The sequence below is a fragment of the Scyliorhinus torazame genome, chromosome 4 (genome assembly GCF_047496885.1).
Source record: "Scyliorhinus torazame isolate Kashiwa2021f chromosome 4, sScyTor2.1, whole genome shotgun sequence".
Taxonomy (NCBI): Eukaryota; Metazoa; Chordata; class Chondrichthyes; order Carcharhiniformes; family Scyliorhinidae; genus Scyliorhinus; species Scyliorhinus torazame.
In genome coordinates this window covers 64,906,424-64,926,566 of record NC_092710.1, presented here as the reverse complement: position 1 = coordinate 64,926,566, position 20,143 = coordinate 64,906,424, and the positions used below count along the sequence as shown (strand labels likewise).

At 46.0% G+C, this 20,143-nt stretch overlaps 1 protein-coding gene across 2 annotated transcripts in view; it reads left to right on the top strand.

Moving 5' to 3' along the window:
* LOC140410264 (NACHT, LRR and PYD domains-containing protein 3-like) overlaps positions 1-20,143 on the top strand; it is a 134,329-nt gene that overhangs the window by 10,595 nt on the left and 103,591 nt on the right. For both annotated transcript variants that reach the window (XM_072498229.1, XM_072498230.1), the window contains one exon: positions 8,415-8,506. In XM_072498229.1, coding sequence (XP_072354330.1) covers positions 8,415-8,506 — 92 coding nt within the window. The remainder of the gene's footprint in view (positions 1-8,414; positions 8,507-20,143) is intronic.

Sequence of the window (20,143 nt, the reverse complement as noted above, 5' to 3'; positions counted from 1 at the left end):
GAATGTATGAACCACCATTATGGTGTTTTAATGTAGAAAAACTGAGTCACCATAGCTTTTTGTTTAGAAGTTCAATTGATTCATAGAGAAGTTACAGAACTGAAGGAGGCCAGCAAGTGGTTCTAGCTCTCTAAGGGCAATTCTGCTAGTCCCACCAATAGTGACACAGTGGTTAGCACTGCTGCATCACTGCGCCAGAGATCTGGGTGACTGTGTGCGGAGTTTGTAATGTTCTTTGCATGTCTGGGTAGGTTTTCTCTGGGTTCTCTGCTTTCCTCCCACAGTCTAAGGATGTGCAGGTCAGGTGGCGTTACAGGGAGAGGGCAGGCGTGTTGGCCTAGGTCAGGTGCTCTTTCAGAGTTGGTGTGGAATCGATGGGCTGAATGGCTGCCTGCAATGCAGTGATTTTATGGTTCTATCCTTTCCCCCTCACCCTTCATTTTTTTTCCTTCAAGTACTTATGTTTCCTTTTGAAATTCTTGGTGAAAATAAATACAAGCATTCTCAATCCTTTCAGCAAAGAAAGGGAGAAACCCAAAACAATTTCAATTGCTTGAGTAAAGATGTTGGGAAAACTGTTAGATTGAAGAGCTGACATGTCCCTGGACCTGCTGATCTTTCTCCCAAAGTTTCAAAGAAGTGGTTGCAGGGATAGTACAGCATTGGTTGTCATCGAATCATAATGTTCTGGCACAGAAAGAAGCCATTAAGCCCGTCATGTCTGTGCCGACCAAAAAAGAGAAAAATAGAAATGAGCCGCTCATTGTCATCCCAATTTCCAGCACCTGGTCCATAGTCTTGCAGGTTACAGCACTTCCATTGCAGTTGCAGGTACCTTTTTTAAATGAGTTGAGAGTTGCAGCTGCAACCACCAATTTAAGAAGTGAATTCTGGACTCCCGTCACCCTCTTTGTGAGAGGGATTTCCTCAGGTTCCCTCCACTCCTTCTACCAATGAGCTTAAATCTATGCCGCCTGACAAATGACCCCTCAGCCAGCGGAAACAAGTTTTTCCTATCTCTGCCTCTCAATTTTGCACACTCCAATCGGTGAACCCTAAGGAAAAAAAATCTCTCCTCACAGCTGCAATTTTCAAGCCCTGGCAACTTCTCCCAAAGTTCACAACATTCTGGAAATGTCTCAACAGATTGGAAAATTACAAATGTAACAGCCTTTATTGAAGGAAGGAGGGAGAAAAAAGCAGGAATCTGTCAGCCAGTTCGTCTTGTGCCTCCACTTTGTGGAAAGTGCTCTAATTCATTATATACTTCCTCAGGAAACTAAGGAAATTCAGCATGTCCACACAGACTTTTATTAACTTTTACAGATGCACCATAGCATCCTATCTGGCTGCAAAAGCCTGATATGGCAACGACTCGGCCCAAGACCGTAAGAAACTGCAGAATTGTGAACACAGCCCAGTCCATCACGCAAACCTGCCTCCCATCCTTTGATTCTGTTTACACCACCAAGATTCAAGTTTACTGCCTTGGGAAAGCGGGCAGCCTAATCAAAGACCTGTCACACCTTGGTTATTCTCGCTTCTAGCCTCTTCCATCTGGCAGGAGATGCAAAAGTCTGAGAACACGCAGTAAGAGGTTCCCCGCTGTTACCAGACTCCTGAGTGACCCTCTAATAGACTGAACTGATCTCTTCACTCACCTTCTCTACGGAGTAGTACGACACTCCTTATGCTCACCTGATGCCTGTGCCTATGTATTTACATTATGTATTTATGCATGTCCTATGTTTTTTCATGTATGGAACAATCTGTCTGGACTGTATGCAGAACAATACTTTTCACTGTACCTCGGTACATGTGAATAATCAAATTCGATTGAATTGATTGTCAAGGAAGTAACGCGGCATTTAAGAAAATGATACTACATTCAGGCAGAGTCAGCATGGTTTTGTAAAAGGGAACTTGTGGTTAACTACTTTATTAAAGTTTGTGGAGGATTTAACAAGCAAAGTGGAAAAAGAAGAACCTATAGCTGTACTTAGATTTCAAAAAGGCATTTGTTAATGTCACATCAAAGGTTACTATGTGCAAAATAAGAGCTCTTGGTAAAGAGTAGCATGGATTGAGGATTGGTTGGTTAACAGGCAGCAGAGAGTAGCGATAAATTGTTCAATTTTAGGTTGCCAAGCTGTAACTAATGAAGTGCCGAAGTGATTAGTGCTCGGGCCTCAACTATTCACAATATAGTATATCAGTAACTTGGATAACAGGACCCAATAGATAGTAGCTACCTTTGCCGATGAGAGAACAATACATAGAAAAGTAAGTTGTCAGTTGGAAATGAGAGTGTGCAAAGGGACTCAGACAGGTTAAGTGAGTGGGCAAAATATTGGCAGATGGGATATAATGTAGGAAAAAGTGAAATTGTCACTTTTCGTTCCCACAACCCATGTTACTCGGTGGCGTGCCGTTTCCTGGTGATGGGATTCAGTATTCCCGCCGCTTGTCAATAGGATTTCCCACTGAAGCCACCCCACAGTGCCGGAAAACACGTAGGCTGGGATGCACTGCTGGCGGGAACTGTGAATTGCAATGGCCAGAGAATTCCACCCAGTGTATTGTTGGAATGAAGAGAGACTGGAGAATTATACGAGTGTGAGGGATCTGGGTGTCCAGGCACATTATTAACTAAAAGAAAGTACGCAGGTTCCACAAGTGATTCGGCAGACAAATTGAATGTTGGCAGTTGTTACCGAGTAATGCATTATGAAAGTAATGAACTGTTGTTGCAGCTGTACAGGGCCTTGTGAAACTGAAGCTGGAATACTATGTTGTGGTCTTATGTCTTCAGTAAGGGTATAATTGTATTAGAATTACTTCAGAAAACTTTCACTTAATAGAATGCAGGTACAGCAATGATGAAGAAAACAAATTGAATGTTTTTGGTACAGGGGCTCACTGAGTTTTGAGTGTGGGGCTGGGTCAATGGAGTGTGGAGGTTGGTCAGTGTGGTGGGGGTTGGTCAGTGTGGTTCGGTGTTGGGCTAGATCAGTGCGGCACAGGCAAGTGGGGCCTGGGGCTTGGTCGATGGGGTGTGGGTACGATGCTGGGTCAGTGGGGTGTGGGGACTGGGTTAGTTAAATGCAGGTATGGGGCGGGGTCAATGGGTGTACTGCTGGATTTGTGACAGTGGTGTGTTGGTTTGTGTTAGTGGGGTGAAGGAACAACACAAACTATACAGGCTCGATGTGAAGGCAAGGTCCAATTTTCAGAGCTTCACTGGAAAGAAAGTATGTATTTAATAAGTTGGAGAGGCTGAGGGAGAAACAAACTGTGCATTACGATGTTTTTTAAGTATCAAAGAATCTTTGAAAATTCAAGTTGTCATATGTTTATTTTACCAATGACCGCTTTTAACTGAACTTTACTTTGTCTTAAACTTGGTTCTAAATTATTACTTGTAGATTAATGAAGTGATTGGGCTCGACACACAAGTGCAGAATATTCAATATTCAACAACTTGCATTTGTATAGCAACTTTAATGTTGCAAAGCATCTCCAGCTGCTTTACAAGTCAAGTATAAATAAAAAAGACTCGGAAGAATCATCAGATTAAAGGCTTTGCCAAAGAGGTAGTCTCTTTAAATGAGAATAGTATTGAAAGGTATGAAAGAATTGAACAGCAAAAAGACCAGAGAGGTTTAGGGAGTGAATTGCAGAGTTTGGGTCTTGGTTCTTAGCTGTGGATGAATGAGAATCTGATTTGTCAGATTTGGAATGATGGATGGGAATGATAGAGATAGGGAAGAGAGAGTGCATAGGTATCAACAGCTTCGACCATAAGACATAGGAGTGGAAGTAAGGCCATTCGGCCCATCGAGTCCACTCCACCATTCAATCATGGCTGATTTCAACTCCATTTACCCGCTCTCTCTCCATAGCCCTTAATTCGTCGAGAAATCAAGAATTTATCAACTTCTGTCTTAAAGACACTCAACGTCCCAGCCTCCACCGCCCTCTGTGGCAATGAATTCCACAGACCCACCACTCTCTGGCTGAAGAAAGTTCGCCTCATCTCTGTTCTAAAGTGACTCCCTTTTATTCTAAGGCTGTGCCCCCGGGTCCTAGTATCCCCTGCTAATGGAAACAACTTCCCTACATCCATCCTATCTAAGCCATTCATTATCTTGTAAATTTCTATTAGATCTCCACTCAACCTCCTAAACTCCAATGAATATAATCCCAGGATCCTCAGACGTTCATCGTATGTTAGGCCTACCATTCCTGGGATCACCTGTGTGAATCTCCGCTGGACCCACTCCAGTGCCAGTATGTCCTTCCTGAGGTGTGGGGCCCAAAATTGCTCACAGTATTCTAAATGGGGCCTAACTAATGCTTTATAAAGCTTCAGAAGTACATCCCTGCTTTTATATTCCAAGCCTCTTGAGATGAATGACAACATTGCATTTGCTTTCTTAATTACGGACTCAACCTGCAAGTTTACCTTTAGAGAATCCTGGACTAGGACTCCCAAGTCCCTTTGCACTTCAGCATTATGAATTTTGTCACCGTTTAGAAAATAGTCCATGCCTCTCTTCTTTTTTCCAAAGTGCAAGACCTCGCACTTGCCCACGTTGAATTTCATCAGCCATTTCTTGGCCCACTCTCCTAAACTGTCTAAATCTTTCTGCAGCCTCCCCACCACCTCCATACTACCTGCCCCTCCACCTATCTTTGTGTCATCGGCAAACTTAGCCAGAATGCCCCCAGTCCCGTCATCTAGATCGTTAATATATAAAGAGAACAGCTGTGGCCCCATCATTGAACCCTGCGGGACACCACTCGCCATCGGTTGCCATTCCGAAAAAGAACCTTTTATCCCAACTCTCTGCCTTCTGCCTGACAGCCAATCGTCAATCCATGTTAGAACCTTGCCTCGAATACCATGGGCCCTTATTTTACTCGGCAGTCTCCCGTGAGGCACCTTATCAAAGGCCTTTTGGAAGTCAAGATAGATAACATCCATTGGCTCTTCTTGGTCTAACCTATTTGTTATCTCTTCAAAGAACGCTAACCGGTTTGTCAGGCACGACCTCCCCTTACTAAATCCATGCTGACTTGTCCTAATCCGACCCTGCACTTCCAAGAATTTAGAAATCTCATCCTTAACAATGGATTCTAGAATCTTGCCAACAACCGAGGTTAGGCTAATTGGCCTATAATTTTCCATATTTTTCCTTGTTCCCTTCTTGAACAGGGGGGTTACAACAGCGATTTTCCAATCCTCTGTGACTTTCCCTGACTCCAGTGATTTTTGAAAGATCATAACTAACGCCTCCACTATTTCTTCAGCTATCTCCTTTAGAACTCTAGGATGTAGCCCATCTGGGCCTGGAGATTTATCAATTTTTAGACCTCTTAGTTTCTCTAGCACTTTCTCTCCTTTGTGATGGCTACCATATTTAACTCTGCCCCCTGACTCTCCGGAATTGTTGGGATATTACTCATGTCTTCTACTGTGAAGACTGACACAAAGTACTTATTTAGTTCCTCAGCTATTTCCTTGTCTCCCATCACTAGATTACCAGCGTCATTTTGGAGCGGCCCAATGTCAGCTTTTGCTTCCCGTTTGTTTTTAATGTATTGAAAGAAACTTTTACTATCATTCCTAATGTTACTGGCTAGCCTACCTTCATATTTGATCCTCTCTTTCCTTATTTCTCTCTTTGTTATCCTCTGTTTGTTTTTGTAGCCTTCCCAATCTTCTGACTTCCCACTACTCTTTGCCACATTATAGGCTTTCTCTTTTGCTTTGATGCATTCCCTAACTTCCTTTGTCAGCCATGGCTGCCTAATCCCCCCTCTGATAACCTTTCTTTTCTTTGGGATGAACCTCTGTACTATGTCCTCAATTACTCCCAGAAACTCCTGCCATTGCTGCTCTACTGTCTTTCCCACTAGGCTCTGCTCCCAGTCGATTTTCGTCAGTTCCTCCCTCATGCCCCTGTAGTTACCTTTTTTTAACTGTAGCACCTTTACATCTGATTCTACCTTCTTTCTTTCAAATTGGAGATTGAATTCTACCATATTATGATCACTGCCTCCTAAGTGCTCCCTTACTTTAAGATCTTTAATCAAGTCTGGCTCATTACATAACACTAAGTCCAGAATGGCCTGATCCCTCGTGGGCTCCATCACAAGCTGTTCCAAAAAGCCCTCCTGTAAACATTCAATGAATTCCCTTTCCTTGGGTCCACTGGCAGCATTATTTACCCAGTCCACCTGCAGATTGAAGTCCCTCATGATCACTGTGACCTTGCCTTTCTGACATGCACTTTCTATTTTGTGGTGCATTTTGTGCCCCCGGCCCTGACCACTGTTAGGAGGCCTGTACATAACTCCCATTATTTTTTTTTGCCTTTGTGGTTCCTCAACTCTACCCACACAGACTCCACATCATCTGACCCTATGTCGTTTAGTGCTATTGATTTAATTTCATTCCTAATTAACAAGGCAACCCCGCCCCCTCTGCCCACCTCTCTGTCTTTTCGATAGGTTGTGAATCCCTGGATGTTTAAATGCCAGTCCTGAATCCCCTGCAACCATGTCTCTGTGATGCCTACCACATCATACCTGCCAGTCACAATCTGGGCCACAAGCTCATCTACCTTGTTCCGTACACTGCGTGCATTTAAATATAGCACCTTTAATTCTCTATTGACCGTCCCTTTTTGTTTTCTTAGTGTGGTGGACCTTGGTTTACTGAGCCTTTCCATACACTGTGTCATATTTTGTGGGATGGGGACTATCGTAACCTCTGCTGAGTTTTGTCTTTTCGTGCTTTTTTGTATTCCTAAGCAGCTACGCTTCCCACTGATTACTTCACCTCTTGGTTCCCTGACTTTCCCTTCCCCCCCCAATCTCTAGTTTAAAGTCCTATTGACCACCCTATTTACTCTTTTCGCCAGAACACTGGTCCCAGCTCGGTTCAGGTGGAGACCATCCCAACGGTATAGGTCCCCCCTGTCCCAAAACTGATGCCAGTGTCCCATGAAAAGGAACCCCTCTTTCCCACACCACTCTTTCAGCCACATGTTAACTAAGCTTCTAGGACTGGAGTAGGCTACATAGATAGGAAGGAAGGGACCATTGAAAGATTTAAAAAGCGAGGTTGAGGATTTAAAAATTGAGGCGTTGACAGACTGCGCCAGTGCCGGTCAGTGAACACAGATGATGAGTAAAAGAGACTTGATCCGAATTGAGATACAGGAAGCAAAGTTTCAGAGCTGTGTGCCGTCAGTTTACATGTGGAACCTGATTCCTTGGTTCTGCAGGCAGCATGTTTCTGAGAAATAAACAGAGGACAGTGCTAATGTGAATTAGTTTCTTTTCAGTCGGGATGAAATGATCAATCGAACAGCAAGCTACTCCAACGTACGTTTTATTCACGGCCGGGACTTGAGCACTGTACATCAAAGTGTCTACAGATGCAAGTCGAAGTTAATACAGCAGATAATTACTTTTATAATAAAATGACAATGTTTCCTTCCAAAGGACAGCCCCTTTAGAGGAGGCCTGAGGAATACAGCATTCTGTGGCTCTCAGCTAAAATATAGTTATCTGCAGAATTAGAAACGATTCCCAAGGCCGTGTTTTGTTACTGCAACTGTCTGGCGCAAAAACATAAGAGATAACACAAATTCCGTTAGACCAAAAAGTTCTTTTTGACATTTCATTTTCCCATCAAGCTTGATTCTAGATCCAAACTAAAACTCGATTTGACATCCAGTAGCTTGATCCATATTCTCACTAGGTTGTTGTGGGACTCCTGAGATAATGGCATGCGAGCGGGAAGAGAAAACAATGCCGATGATTCTTTGGCTTCAAATTTATAAATTAGAATTTAACCAGGAATCTTCGACACACTTCCACCTAGCTGGAAAGTGGAGTGGCATTGTAGGAGCATATCATTGTCAAGGCTGAAGACAGATTGAGAAAGATGATTCTTCATTTCTTACTGCCAGGTAGCGTATTATTTGTGACTGTGATAACCATTTTGGAACTGTGGAAGGGTTGAAATTTGATTGGAGAGATTCAAACTTGGAGATCCAGGAAAGGTGCAGGTAATGACATGCTCAATGATTTTGGAGAGGGCGAGGAGTCTGCAGGTTTGGAAGGACAAAAGGGTCAAGGGGGGATTTTATGAGGAAAGGGGTGAGGATGGCTCATATGTTATGAAACAGCCATCAAATTGACCAGTAATATCACTTTGGTATCTGTGAGATAAAATATCTAAAGGTAACCTACAAATTATGCTGTGTATCACCTCATTGTTTGAATTCTCAATGTTCTCATTTTAATATATATATTGAATCCACTATTACAATATTTATATTGAATCCCCTATTACAATATTTATATTGAATCCCCTCTTCATGTTACATTGATTACAGAATATCAGAATCTGGAACGTCTGTCAATATGGCTGAAGATTTAAATGAGGGAGAAGATCCAACACCTTCAAAAAGAATGAGAATGGATACAGGTAGATTCACAATGTTTCAAAATAAAATTTATGTCTTGAGAGACAATACATAGAACATACAGTGTAGAAGGAGGTCATTCGGCCCAGAGTCTGATACCTTTTAGAAGAACCTGCAGCTCACAAACAAAGACGGAACAGGCAGAGGCTAAGGGAAGGGAACATTGAGTGATCATCTGGAGAGCCATCAATCACAGTCCCAGGTGGAGATAGCCCCTGTGTACTGAAACTGTCCAGTAGATACCTGGTATTGGAGACTGGCTTAGATCAGGGTCTTCTGAACAACAGTCTGACACTGGGAGCAAGAGTGATCTTGAGTGAAATGGTGGGGACAAGTGTGGTACAGGAATAGGACAATCAGAGTGATGGGGAATTCTACACCCAGAGGAATAGACAGACCATTCTACAGCTCTGAGCAGTTCCTGAATGGTAAGTTTCCTTCCTGGTAACAGGGAAAAATGTCCTGGAACTGGTAGGAGCATCTCTGGGAGAGAGAGAAGAGCAGGAAATAACAATGGTCAGAATTAGCAACACAGATAGAAAAATGTTCATAGAGGGCACGTCAAGACTGATACTCGAGTGAACAACAGACCATAGGTTTATGATATCTGGATTGTTTTGCCCTGGCTCAATTAAGGAGGGAAATATGAGGCTGGCCAATGTGTAGCTGCAAGGCTGGAGAAGGAGTGGGGTTTCTCATGCTTGGGAGGAAGGGCAGCAACATCAAAAACAATGGTCTGATAGGAAGGATGAATGGGGAAACAGGAAGGAAAACTTACACAGTTCTGGTGGTTGGAAAGAAAATATATCAAAACAGATAGAGCTACACAAAAGGAGTATGATGAGAAACTTGCAAGGATATTTTGTGTATTTTCCTGAGATCTTTGACCCTTGACTGCTCGAATGAGTTGCAGGCACTAGATGGGATTTATCCTAGGATTTTCTGGGAAGCCAGGGAAGAGATTGCTGGGCCTTTGGCTTTGATTTTTATGTCATCATTGGCTACAGGAATAGTGCCAGAGGACTGGAGGATAGCAAATGTGGTCCCTTTGTTCAAAAAGGGGAGTAGAGACAACCCCGGCAACTATAGACCGGTGAGCCTCGCGTCTGTTGTGGGTAAAGTCTTGGAGGGGATTATAAGAGACCAGATTCATAATCATCGAGATAGGAATAATATGATCAGGGATAGTCAGCATGGCTTTGTGAAGGGTAGGTCATGCCTCATAAACCTTATCGAGTTCTTTGAGAAGGTGACTGAACAGGTAGACGAGGGTAGAGCAGTTGATGTGTATATGGATTTCAGTAAAGCGTTTGATAAGGTTCCCCACGGCAGGCTATTGCAGAAAATACGGAGGCTGGGGATTGAGGGTGATTTAGAGATGTGGATCAGAAATTGGCTAGCTGAAAGAAGACAGAGGGTGGCGGTTGATGGGAAATGTTCAGAATTGAGTTCAGTTACAAGTGGCGTACCACAAGGATCTGTTCTGGGGCCGTTGCTGTTTGTCATTTTTATCAACGACCTAGAAGAGGGCGTAGAAGGGTGGGTGAGTAAATTTGCAGACGACACTAAAGTCGGTGGTGTTGCCGACAGTGCGGAAGGATGTAGCAGGTTACAGAGGGACGTAGATAAGCTGCAGAGCTGGGCTGAGAGGTGGCAAATGGAGTTTAATGTAGAGAAGTGTGAGGTGATTCACTTTGGAAGGAATAACGGGAATGTGGAATATTTGGCTAATGGTAAAGTTCTTGGAAGTGTGGATGAGCAGAGGGATCTAGGTGTCCATGTACATAGATCCCTGAAAGTTGCCACCCAGGTTGATAGGGTTGTGAAGAAGGCCTATGGAGTGTTGGCCTTTATTGGTAGAGGGATTGAGTTCCAAAACTCTGGTACGGCCGCATTTGGAGTATTGCGTACAGTTCTGGTCACCACATTATAGGAAGGACGTGGAAGCTTTGGAGCGGGTGCACAGGAGATTTACCAGGATGTTGCCTGGTATGGAGGGAAAATCTTATGAGGAAAGGCTGATGGACTTGAGGTTGTTTTCGTTAGAGAGAAGATGGTTAAGAGGAGACTTAACAGAGGCATACAAAATGATCAGGGAGTTAGATAGGGTGGACGGTGAGAGCCTTCTCCCGCGGATGGAAATGGCTAGCACGAGGGGGCATAGCTTTAAACTGAGGGGTAATAGATATAGGACAGAGGTCAGAGGTAGGTTCTTTACGCAAAGAGTAGTGAGGCCGTGGAATGCCCTACCTGCAACAGTAGTGAACTCGCCAACATTGAGTGCATTTAAAAGTTTATTGGATAAGCATATGGATGATAATGGCATAGTGTAGGTTAGGTGGCTTTTGTTTCGGTGCAACATCGTGGGCCGAAGGGCCTGTACTGCGCTGTATCGTTCTATGTTCTCCATGTTCTATTTGTAAACAAAACAAAAAATAACTTCATTTATAATAAGAGAAGAGTTAAACATGTAATGGAAACTATGGTCTACTAATCTAACTATTCCCCCAACCCGTCTCACCCTCCACCCAGACAAACATGCAACAGACATACAGGGGATGGGGTAGGTAAGGTTAAAAAATAACAGGGTTTACAAGGTATGAGAGATTTGAGGATCTCCGCTGCTAAGTTGAGGTCTTTGTCAGCGGTGATCTCTTCAGAATGCAAGGTGTTGAAAACCATTGATTGGGGTCAATTACTAGGGGGCATAGGTTTAAGGTGAGAGGGGCAAAGTTTAGAGTAGATGTACGAGGCAAGTTTTTTACGCAGAGGGTAGTGGGTGCCTGGAACTCACTACCGGAGGAGGTAGTGGAGGCAGGGACGATAGGGACATTTAAGGGGCATCTTGACAAATATATGAATAGGATGGGAATAGAAGGATACGGACCCAGGAAGTGTAGAAGATTGTAGTTTAGTCGGGCAGTATGGTCGGCACGGGCTTGGAGGGCCGAAGGGCCTGTTCCTGTGCTGTACATTTCTTTGTTCTTTTGTTCTTTGTTCTCTTTGTTTGTTTGGTTTGGATCTTCATGGTGGGCCACTTGGGCTGGATGCTCAGGCAATGGGATTCCTTCTAGGGACACGCTGCAACCTATGTTGATCTAAGCCTTACCCATAGAAGATGCACTTCATGTTTGCTCAATTTCTTAAATGTGTATATCTTAGCAGACTCACCAACAGTTGGTCTCAGTTAAACAAAATATTAGAGCAGCAGTTTTCGCGAGGCTATTGAGTGGTCTGGTAACATAAATAGGAGAGGAATCCGGAAAGTTCTCCCATCCCAGCTCTGTCTTCAGGCTTTGAATGCTTATTAACTGCTCTGTTTCCCTAAAGGGAGTTCCAGCTTTGAAAGAGAATTGCACCCTTTCTGGGAGAGAGATTCAAAAGGAATCTGCTCAGCCCTGCAGTTCCAATCAACTGAAACCAAACACACACACAGTCACCCAGCAGGACATTACAGAATTAAAAGCACCAATCGCATCGAGGATCTGCTTAGCCCTGGGATTGTAATGGAGTTGATTGGTTGCTTGCGGAGTTTGTCAAGGCATGCCATTGCTGATGTCAGAGCACACCCTGCTACTTTTAAAAAAATTATAGGCGTAGGCCCCAGCAGTGCCCAGGTGCAGGAATTATTATGACCAAAAGGACAGGATTAAAAGGGAAATAAGAGTCCAACGAAGATTCACAAGAGGATTCTTTACACTTTCCAGGTGCAAAGTTCAGAAGAGAATTTTAAAGAGGTTATTTATGTGCAAGCAGGATAGATTGCCAGGCTATCAGGGAAGATCTATGAAAGTAGTGGGAGTATGACCTTGATTTGTTGGTGAACTGGAATGTTGGTACTCTGTTGGAGAGGTAGGTTGTTGGATGTGGAAACCCTGGGAGGTGATTCTGGTGGGGTATGTAGTTCTGTAGGAGAGGATTAAAACGCTGCTTGGAAAAGGGGCAGAGTTTGCATTACAAATTGGTTACGTTTAGGTTTTTAAAATTCTGTTTACTGTGCCTCTCTTGTATTAAAAACCCAGTAGTCTGTTTGAAAGAAAGTAAGCATTAGTTCTTGGATCATAGTCAGGAATGCAGAATTCGTTTTTTTCATCACGATTAAGTGAAGAGGATCTAAGGCATGCTTCAACGTTACAACGTTTTAAGTGATAATGGAGAGGATGCGGAAGTTTGAAGAGAATGATATAGTAGAGTGGTTGAAGATTGTGGTGGTATGTATCAGGGGTAATATGGTACACCATGAATGCCGAGGAGCTATTGGAGGACAGATGCTGGGTCCCGATTGGATCTGCCGCCTACTCGGCTCCACCCAGATAGGCAGGGTATAAGAACCTGTTTTACTCCCCGCAGCTGCATTCTGTGACTGAGCTGCTGGGGAACAAGTCTGCTCAATAAAGCCTTGATTGAAGTTCTTTACGTCTCGCCTCGTGTGTGATCGGTGGTGCTACAATTTATTGAGCAGACTTAAAAAGGAATATGGAGCTCCGGATCGCCCCAGAGTGCCTGCGAATCGGCCCCCAAGCAGCTAACGCAACATCGGCGTTTAAGCACTGGCTGGCGTGCTTTGAGGGATACCTCCGAACGGCCCCCGGCAGACCAACAGAAGACCAGAAGATGCAGGTCCTGCATCCCAGGGTGAGTCCCGAAATCTACTCACTCATTGAGGGCGCGGAAGAATTCCCAGCGGCGATCAACTTGCTGAAGGAGATCTACATTAGTTCCGTCAACCAGGTTTACGCACGCGACCAGCTCGCGACGAGACGACAAATCCCCGGGGAATCGCTAGACGAATTCTTCAATGCACTAACGATCCTGGGACGAAACTGCAACTGCCCAGCCGTTACGGCGAACGAACATACGGACCTCCTGATCAGAGACGCTTACATAGCAGGTTTGGCATCGTCGCAAATTCGCCAGAGACTTTTAGAGAAAGACTCTCTCGGACTCACAGAGGTACGGGCCCTTGCAGCCTCCTTCGACGTGGCCTCCCAAAACGCCCGCGCCTATGCCCCCCGACCGCGCTGCAGCCCCTTGGGCTCTGTGGACCCCCGCCGCGTCCGACCCCCCCACCCCTCCGCAAGCGTGCGCAGCCAGACTCCCAGACCACCCGGGGGGGCCCCGCTGCTATTTTTGCGGGCAGCCAAAACACCCCCGCCAGCGCTGCCCGGCCCGCTCTGCCACCTGCAAAAGCTGTGGTAAAAAGGGGCACTACGCAGCGGTGTGCCAGTCCAGTGGGGTCGCCGCTATCTCCGGGGAACAAACGGGACCACGGACTCAACCCCCTCAGCGACCCACGAGCGGCCAACGGGCGCCGCCATTTTGGGCCCCGGACACCATGAGGGGGGGACGGGCGCCGCCATCTTACTACCCACGGGCCGCATGCGATCCATGGGAGCGGCCATTTTGTCCACCCCCGGCCACGTGCGATCCATGGACGCCGCCATCTTGGCTGACCGGCAAGGACCCCAGCGTGGACGGCTCCACACTGCCTGAAGACAACGATCTGATGCACCAACCACGTTTGGCATCGGCGACCCTCGACCAGTCGCGGCCCCGGACGCTCCAGACGACAATGACAAAGGTGCTGGTGAACGGGCACGAGACGCCGTGTTTGATCGACCCGGGGAGCACGGAGAGTTTTATTCATCCGGACACGGTAAGATGCTGTTCCCTTGTAATTCGGCCAAGCACCCAAAAATTTTCCTGGCGGCGGGGTCCCACTCCGTTGCAATCAAAGGGTTTTGCACCTAACGGTGCAGGGGAGAGAGTTCAAAAATTACCGGCTGTATGTCCTTCCCCACCTCTGCGCTCCCACCCTCCTGGGGTTGGACTTCCAATGCAACCTCCAGAGCTTAACATTCAAATTTGGCGACCCTATACCCCCACTGACTATCTGCTGCCTCGCGACACTCAAGGTCGAACTGCCCTTCTTGTTTGCGAACCTCACCCTGGATTGCAAACCCGTCGCCACTAGGAGCAGACGGTACAGCACCCAGGACCGGACGTTGTTATCAGGTCCGAAGTCCAGCGGCTGTTGAAGGAAGGCATAATCCAGGCCAGCAATAGTCCCTGGAGAGCCCAGGTGGTAGTAGTGAAGACAGGGGAGAAGCAAAGGATGGTCGTAGACTACAGTCAGACCATCAACAGGTACACGCAGCTAGATGCATACCCTCTTCCCCGCATATCCGACATGGTCAATCGGATTGCACAGTACAAGGAAGCGTTGGCCTCCCGGAGGGGGCCGAGGGGCTAGATGCTGCCGGGTATGTGGCAGATATGTTCCAGAAGCTGCTGGGGAACGAGGTGTTCCCTCGCCCACCGGAGGTGGACAGGGCACGTAGAGCGCAGGTGAGGCAGTCACGGCGAGGGGGTCCCTCACGAGTGATGGTGGTCCGGTTCCACATGTTCCTGGATAAGGAGCGGGTTCTTCAATGGGCCAACAGCATGCGGAGCTGCAATTGGGACAATAGCACCCTGCATATTTACCAGGACCTGAGCTCAGAGGTGGCCAGAAGGAGGGCAGCCTACAGGCATGTTCAAGAGATTTTATAAACTAAGCAAGTGAAATCTGGGCTGTTCTATCTGGCGTGACTGTGGGTTACGCACAAGGGCCAGCACCATTATTTTGAGGAACCCGAGGCGATGGTCTTTGCAAAGAGGAAAGGGCTGGTTCCGAGCTGACGACTCTTGGACTCGTGTTGGAACTTTTAATTCTTTCTCTCTTGTTTCTGAGAGATGCCTGCATGTTTTTCATGCTTTTGTATCTTGGTTTTTATGTATTTTTTGTCTTTTTTCTCCATGTCTCTTTTTCGCTTTTGTGTTGGAGTTTTGTTAGAAAAAGAGAATGGTTCGGATATGGGGGTGTTTTTCAGGGAATTTCTGCGATCACTTTCTGCGTTCGGATAGGAATGGTCGATAGTGCCTGCTATTTTGTTTTGTATGACTTAAATTGCACTGTTGTTGGGGCTGTCTATTTCCTGTTTAGAGTATTTGTTCAAGCAGGGCTGATTTGAGGAAGTGGTGTGGATGGGCTGGGGGCATGGGGGGGGGGCGAGGGGGGGAGCCAGCCAGGGAACAATAGGTGAGAGACTCGATGGCGCCGGAGTTGGGAGCCACCAGGCCAGCTGGGTACAGTCCCAGTCTACTCAACCTCTCGTCATAATCTAATCCCCTCAACTCTGGGATCAACCTAGTGAATCTCCTCTGCACTCCCTCCAGTGCCAATATGTCCTTTCTCAGGGAAGGAGACCAAAACTGAACACACTACTCCAGATGCGGCCTCACCAACACCCTATACAATTGCAGCATAACCGCCCTAGTCTTGAACTCCATCCCTCTAGCAACGAAAGACAAAACTCGATTAGCCTTCTTAATCACCTGTTGCACCTGCACACCAACTTTTTGTGACTCGTGCACCAGCACACCCAGGTCCCTCTGCACAGCAGCATGTTTTAACATCTTACCGTTTAAATAATAATCCATTCTGCTGTTATTCCTCCCAAAATGGATAGCCTCACACTTGGCAACATTGAATTCCATCTGCCAGACCCTAGCCCATTCACCTAACCTATCCAAATCCTTCTGCAGACTTCCGGTATCCTCTGCACTTTTTGCTTTACCGCTCATCTTAGTGTCATCTGCAAACTTTGACACATTGCACTTGGTCCCTAACTCCAAATCGTCTATGTAAATTGTGAACAACTGCGGGCCCAACACTGATCCTTGAGGGACCCCACTAGGTACAAGTTGCCAACCAGAGAAACACCCATTTATCCCCACTCTCTGCTTTCTGTTAGTTAACCAATCCTCTACCCATGCTACCACTTTACCCTCAATGCCATGCATCTTTAGTTTATGCAGCAATCTTTTGTGTGGCACCTTGTCAAAAGCTTTCTGGAAATCCAGATATACCACATCCATTGGCTCCCCGTTATCTACTGCACTGGTAACGTCCTCAAAAAATTCTACCAAATTAGTCAGACACGACCTACCCTTTGTGAACCCATGCTGCGTCTGCCCAATGGGACAATTTCCCTCCAGGTGCCCCGCTATTTCCTCCTTAATGATAGATTCCAGCATTTTCCCTACAACCGAAGTTAAGCTTACCGGCGTATAATTACCCGCTTTCTGCCGACCTCCTTTTTTAAACAGTGGTGTCACGTTTGCTACTTTCCAGTCCTCTGGGACCACCCCAGAGTCTAGTGATTTTTGATAAATTATCACTAGTGCGTTTACAATTTCCCTCGCCATCTCTTTTAACACTCTGGGATGCATCCCATTGGGGCCAGGAGACTTGTCTACCTTTAGCCCCATTAGCTTGCCCAATACTGCCTCCTTAGTGATTACAGTCATCTCAAGGTCCTCACCTATCATATCTTTATTTCCATCAGTCACTGGCATGTTATTTGTGTCCTCCACTGTGAAGACTGACCCAAAAACCCTGTTCAGCTCCTCAGCCATTTCCCCGTCTCCTATTATTAAATCTCCCTTCTCATCTTCCAAAGGACCAATATTTACCTTAGCCACTCTTTTTTTGTCTATTATATTTGTGCAGATATTTACTATCTGCTTTTATGTTCTGAGCCAGTTTACTTTCATAGTCTACCTTACTCTTCTTTGTAGCTTTTTTAGTAGCTTTCTGTTGTCCCCTAAAGACTTCCCAGTCCTCTAGTCTCCCACTAATATTTGCCACTTTGTATGTTTTTTCCTTCAATTTGATAGTCTCCCTCACCTCCTTAGATGTCCACGGTCGATTTTTCCCCTTTCTACCGTCTTTCTTTTTTGTCGGTATGAACCTTTTCTGAACACTGTGAAAGATCGCTCGGAAGGTTCTCCACTGTTCCTCAACTGCTTCACCATGAAGTCTTTGCTCCCAGTCCACCTTAGCTAGTTCTTCTCTCATCCCATTGTAATCGCCTTTGTTTAAGCACAAAACACTAGTGTTTGATTTTACCTTGTCATCCTCCAACTGTATTTTAAATTCCACCATATTGTGGTCGCTCCGTCCAAGAGGATCCCGAACTATGAGATCATTAATCAATCCTGCCTCATTACACAGGACCAGATCTAGGACCGCTTGTTCCCTTGTAGGTTCCATGACATACTGTTCCAGGAAATTATCCCGGGCATATACAATAAACTCCTCCTCAAGGCTGCCTTTACCAACCTGGTTAAACCAATTGATATGCAGATTTAAAATCTCCCATGGTAACCGCTGTACCATTTCAACATGCATCCGTTATTTCTTTGCTTATTGCCTGCCCTACCATCCTGTTACTATTTGGTGGCCTATAGACTACTCCTATCAGTGACCTTTTCGCCTTCCTATTCCTGATTTCCACCCAAATTGATTCAACCTTGTCCTCCATAGCACCAATATCGTCCCTTACTATTGCCCGGATGCCATCCTTAAACAACAAAGCTACACCACCGCCCTTACCGTCCATTCTATCCTTTCATATAGTCTGATACCCTTGGATATTTAACTCCCAGTCGTGACCATCCTTTAACCATGTTTCAGTAATGGCCACTAAATCATAGTCATTCAAGACTCATCAACTCATTTACCTTATTTCGTATACTACGAGCATTCAGGTAAAGTACACATATGCTGTTTTTTATGTCTTTGTTATGAATCCTAACACCTTGATCAGTAACTTTTCGTAAATTATTTTTCTCTTACCCTTTCTCCTAATTTTCCTTGTCTTTGAACCCATATCTCGACATAATAACCTGTCACGTAACCTGCTGCCTTGATCTCCATTAACCATTATACTGTCCATAGCTTTGCACTTCCCTTCCCCCCAACTTGCTAGTTTAAAGTCCTTGTGACCAACCTATTTATCCTATTCGCTAGAACACTGGTCCCAGAATGGTTCAGGTGAAGACCGTCCCAACGGTTCAGGTCCCTCCTGCCCCAGTACTGATGCCAATGCCCCATGAAATGGAATCCCTCTTTCCCGCACCACTCCTTTAGCCACATGTTAACTTCTCTAGTTTTCTCAACCCTATGCCAATTGGCACGTGGCTCGGGTAGTAATCCAGAGATTATAACCCTGGAGGACCTGTTTTTTAATTTAGTCCCTAATGTTTGATAATCCCCAAACAGGTCCTCTTTCCTCGTCTTACCTGTGTTGTTAGTCCCAACGTGGACCACAACAACTGGATCCTCCCCCTCCCTCTCCAAAATCCTTTCAAGCCGATCAGAGATGTCCCTCACCCTGGCACCGGGCAGGCAACATACCATGCGGGACTCTCGATCTGGCTTACAAAGGATGCCATCAATCCCTCTAATTATAGAATCCCCTACAACTACCACTTGTCTTTTTGCTCCCCCCTCTTGAATGGCTTCCTGTACCACGGTGCAGTGGTCAGTCAACGCATCCTCCCTACAGCCCTCTTCCTCATCCACACAGGGAGCAAGTACCTCATACCTGTTGGACAAGGTCAAGGGCTGAGGCTCCTAAACTCAGGATCCCCCTACCTGCCTCCCTTGCAGTCACACCACTGTGTCCCTGACCACTGTCCAAATTAACAGTACTTATTCTACCGGGTGTGACTGCCTCCTGAAACAAAGCGTCCAGGTAATTTTCCCCCTCCCTGATGTGCCGCAGTGTGTGCAGCTCGGTCTCCAGCTCATCAATTCTGAGCCGAAGTTCCTCGAGCAGCCAACACTTGCTGCAGATGTGGTCACTGACGGTCTCAATGGGATCCACCAGTTCCATCACCATACAGCAACAGCACATCACCTGTCCAGCCATATTCAATTAGTTAATTAATTTAAATAATAATTTTTAAAAAAAAAATATAACCTCAAGGATAAACCCAAACACCAACAAAAACACAGCCCTCTCTCACCACTCACCCGAACTCAGTCACTCACCTAAACTCAGATGCACTCTGTTCCAATCAGCACTCCGTGTCTAAAGGCACTCCCGCCACACCTTTTGTGCACTCACCTCTCCCAGCACTGTCCCGGCTCTCTCCTCCCGCGCTTTTTAAATCTCCCGGCTCTCTCCTCTCGCACTGTTTTTGCTGTCCTGGCTCTCTCTCCTCTCGCGCTGTTTTTGCTGTCCCGGCTCTCTCTCCTCTCGCGCTGTTTTCGCTGTCCCGGCTCTCTCCCGCGCTTTTAAAATCTCCCGGCTCTCTCCTCCCGCACTGTTTTCGCTGTCCCGGATCTCTCTCCTCTCGTGCTGTTTTCGCTGTCACGACTCTCTCCTCTCGTGCTGTTTTCGCGCATTTGCGGGTTTTGAAGGCGGACATAGTCATGTTACAGGAGACTCATCTGAAAGTCGCTGACCAGGTCAGATTAAGGAAGGGCTGGATTAGTCCGTTCTTCCATTCGGGGTCTCGACACTAAGACCAGGGGGGGTTGCGATCTTGATCAACAAGCGGGTCCAATTTGAGGTGGAGGGCACAGTTGTGGACGGGGGTAGCAGATTTGTTATGGTTAGGGGCAAGCTCGAGGGGGTGAGAGTAGTGCTGGTCAACGTATATGCCCCTAATTTGGGATGACGTAGATTTTATTAAGAGGTTGCTGGGGAAGATCCCTGACTTGGACTCACGCAAACTGATCATGGGTGGGGCCTTTAACACCGTTCTTGATCCTGGCCTGGACCGGTCGTGTTCAAAAACAGGTA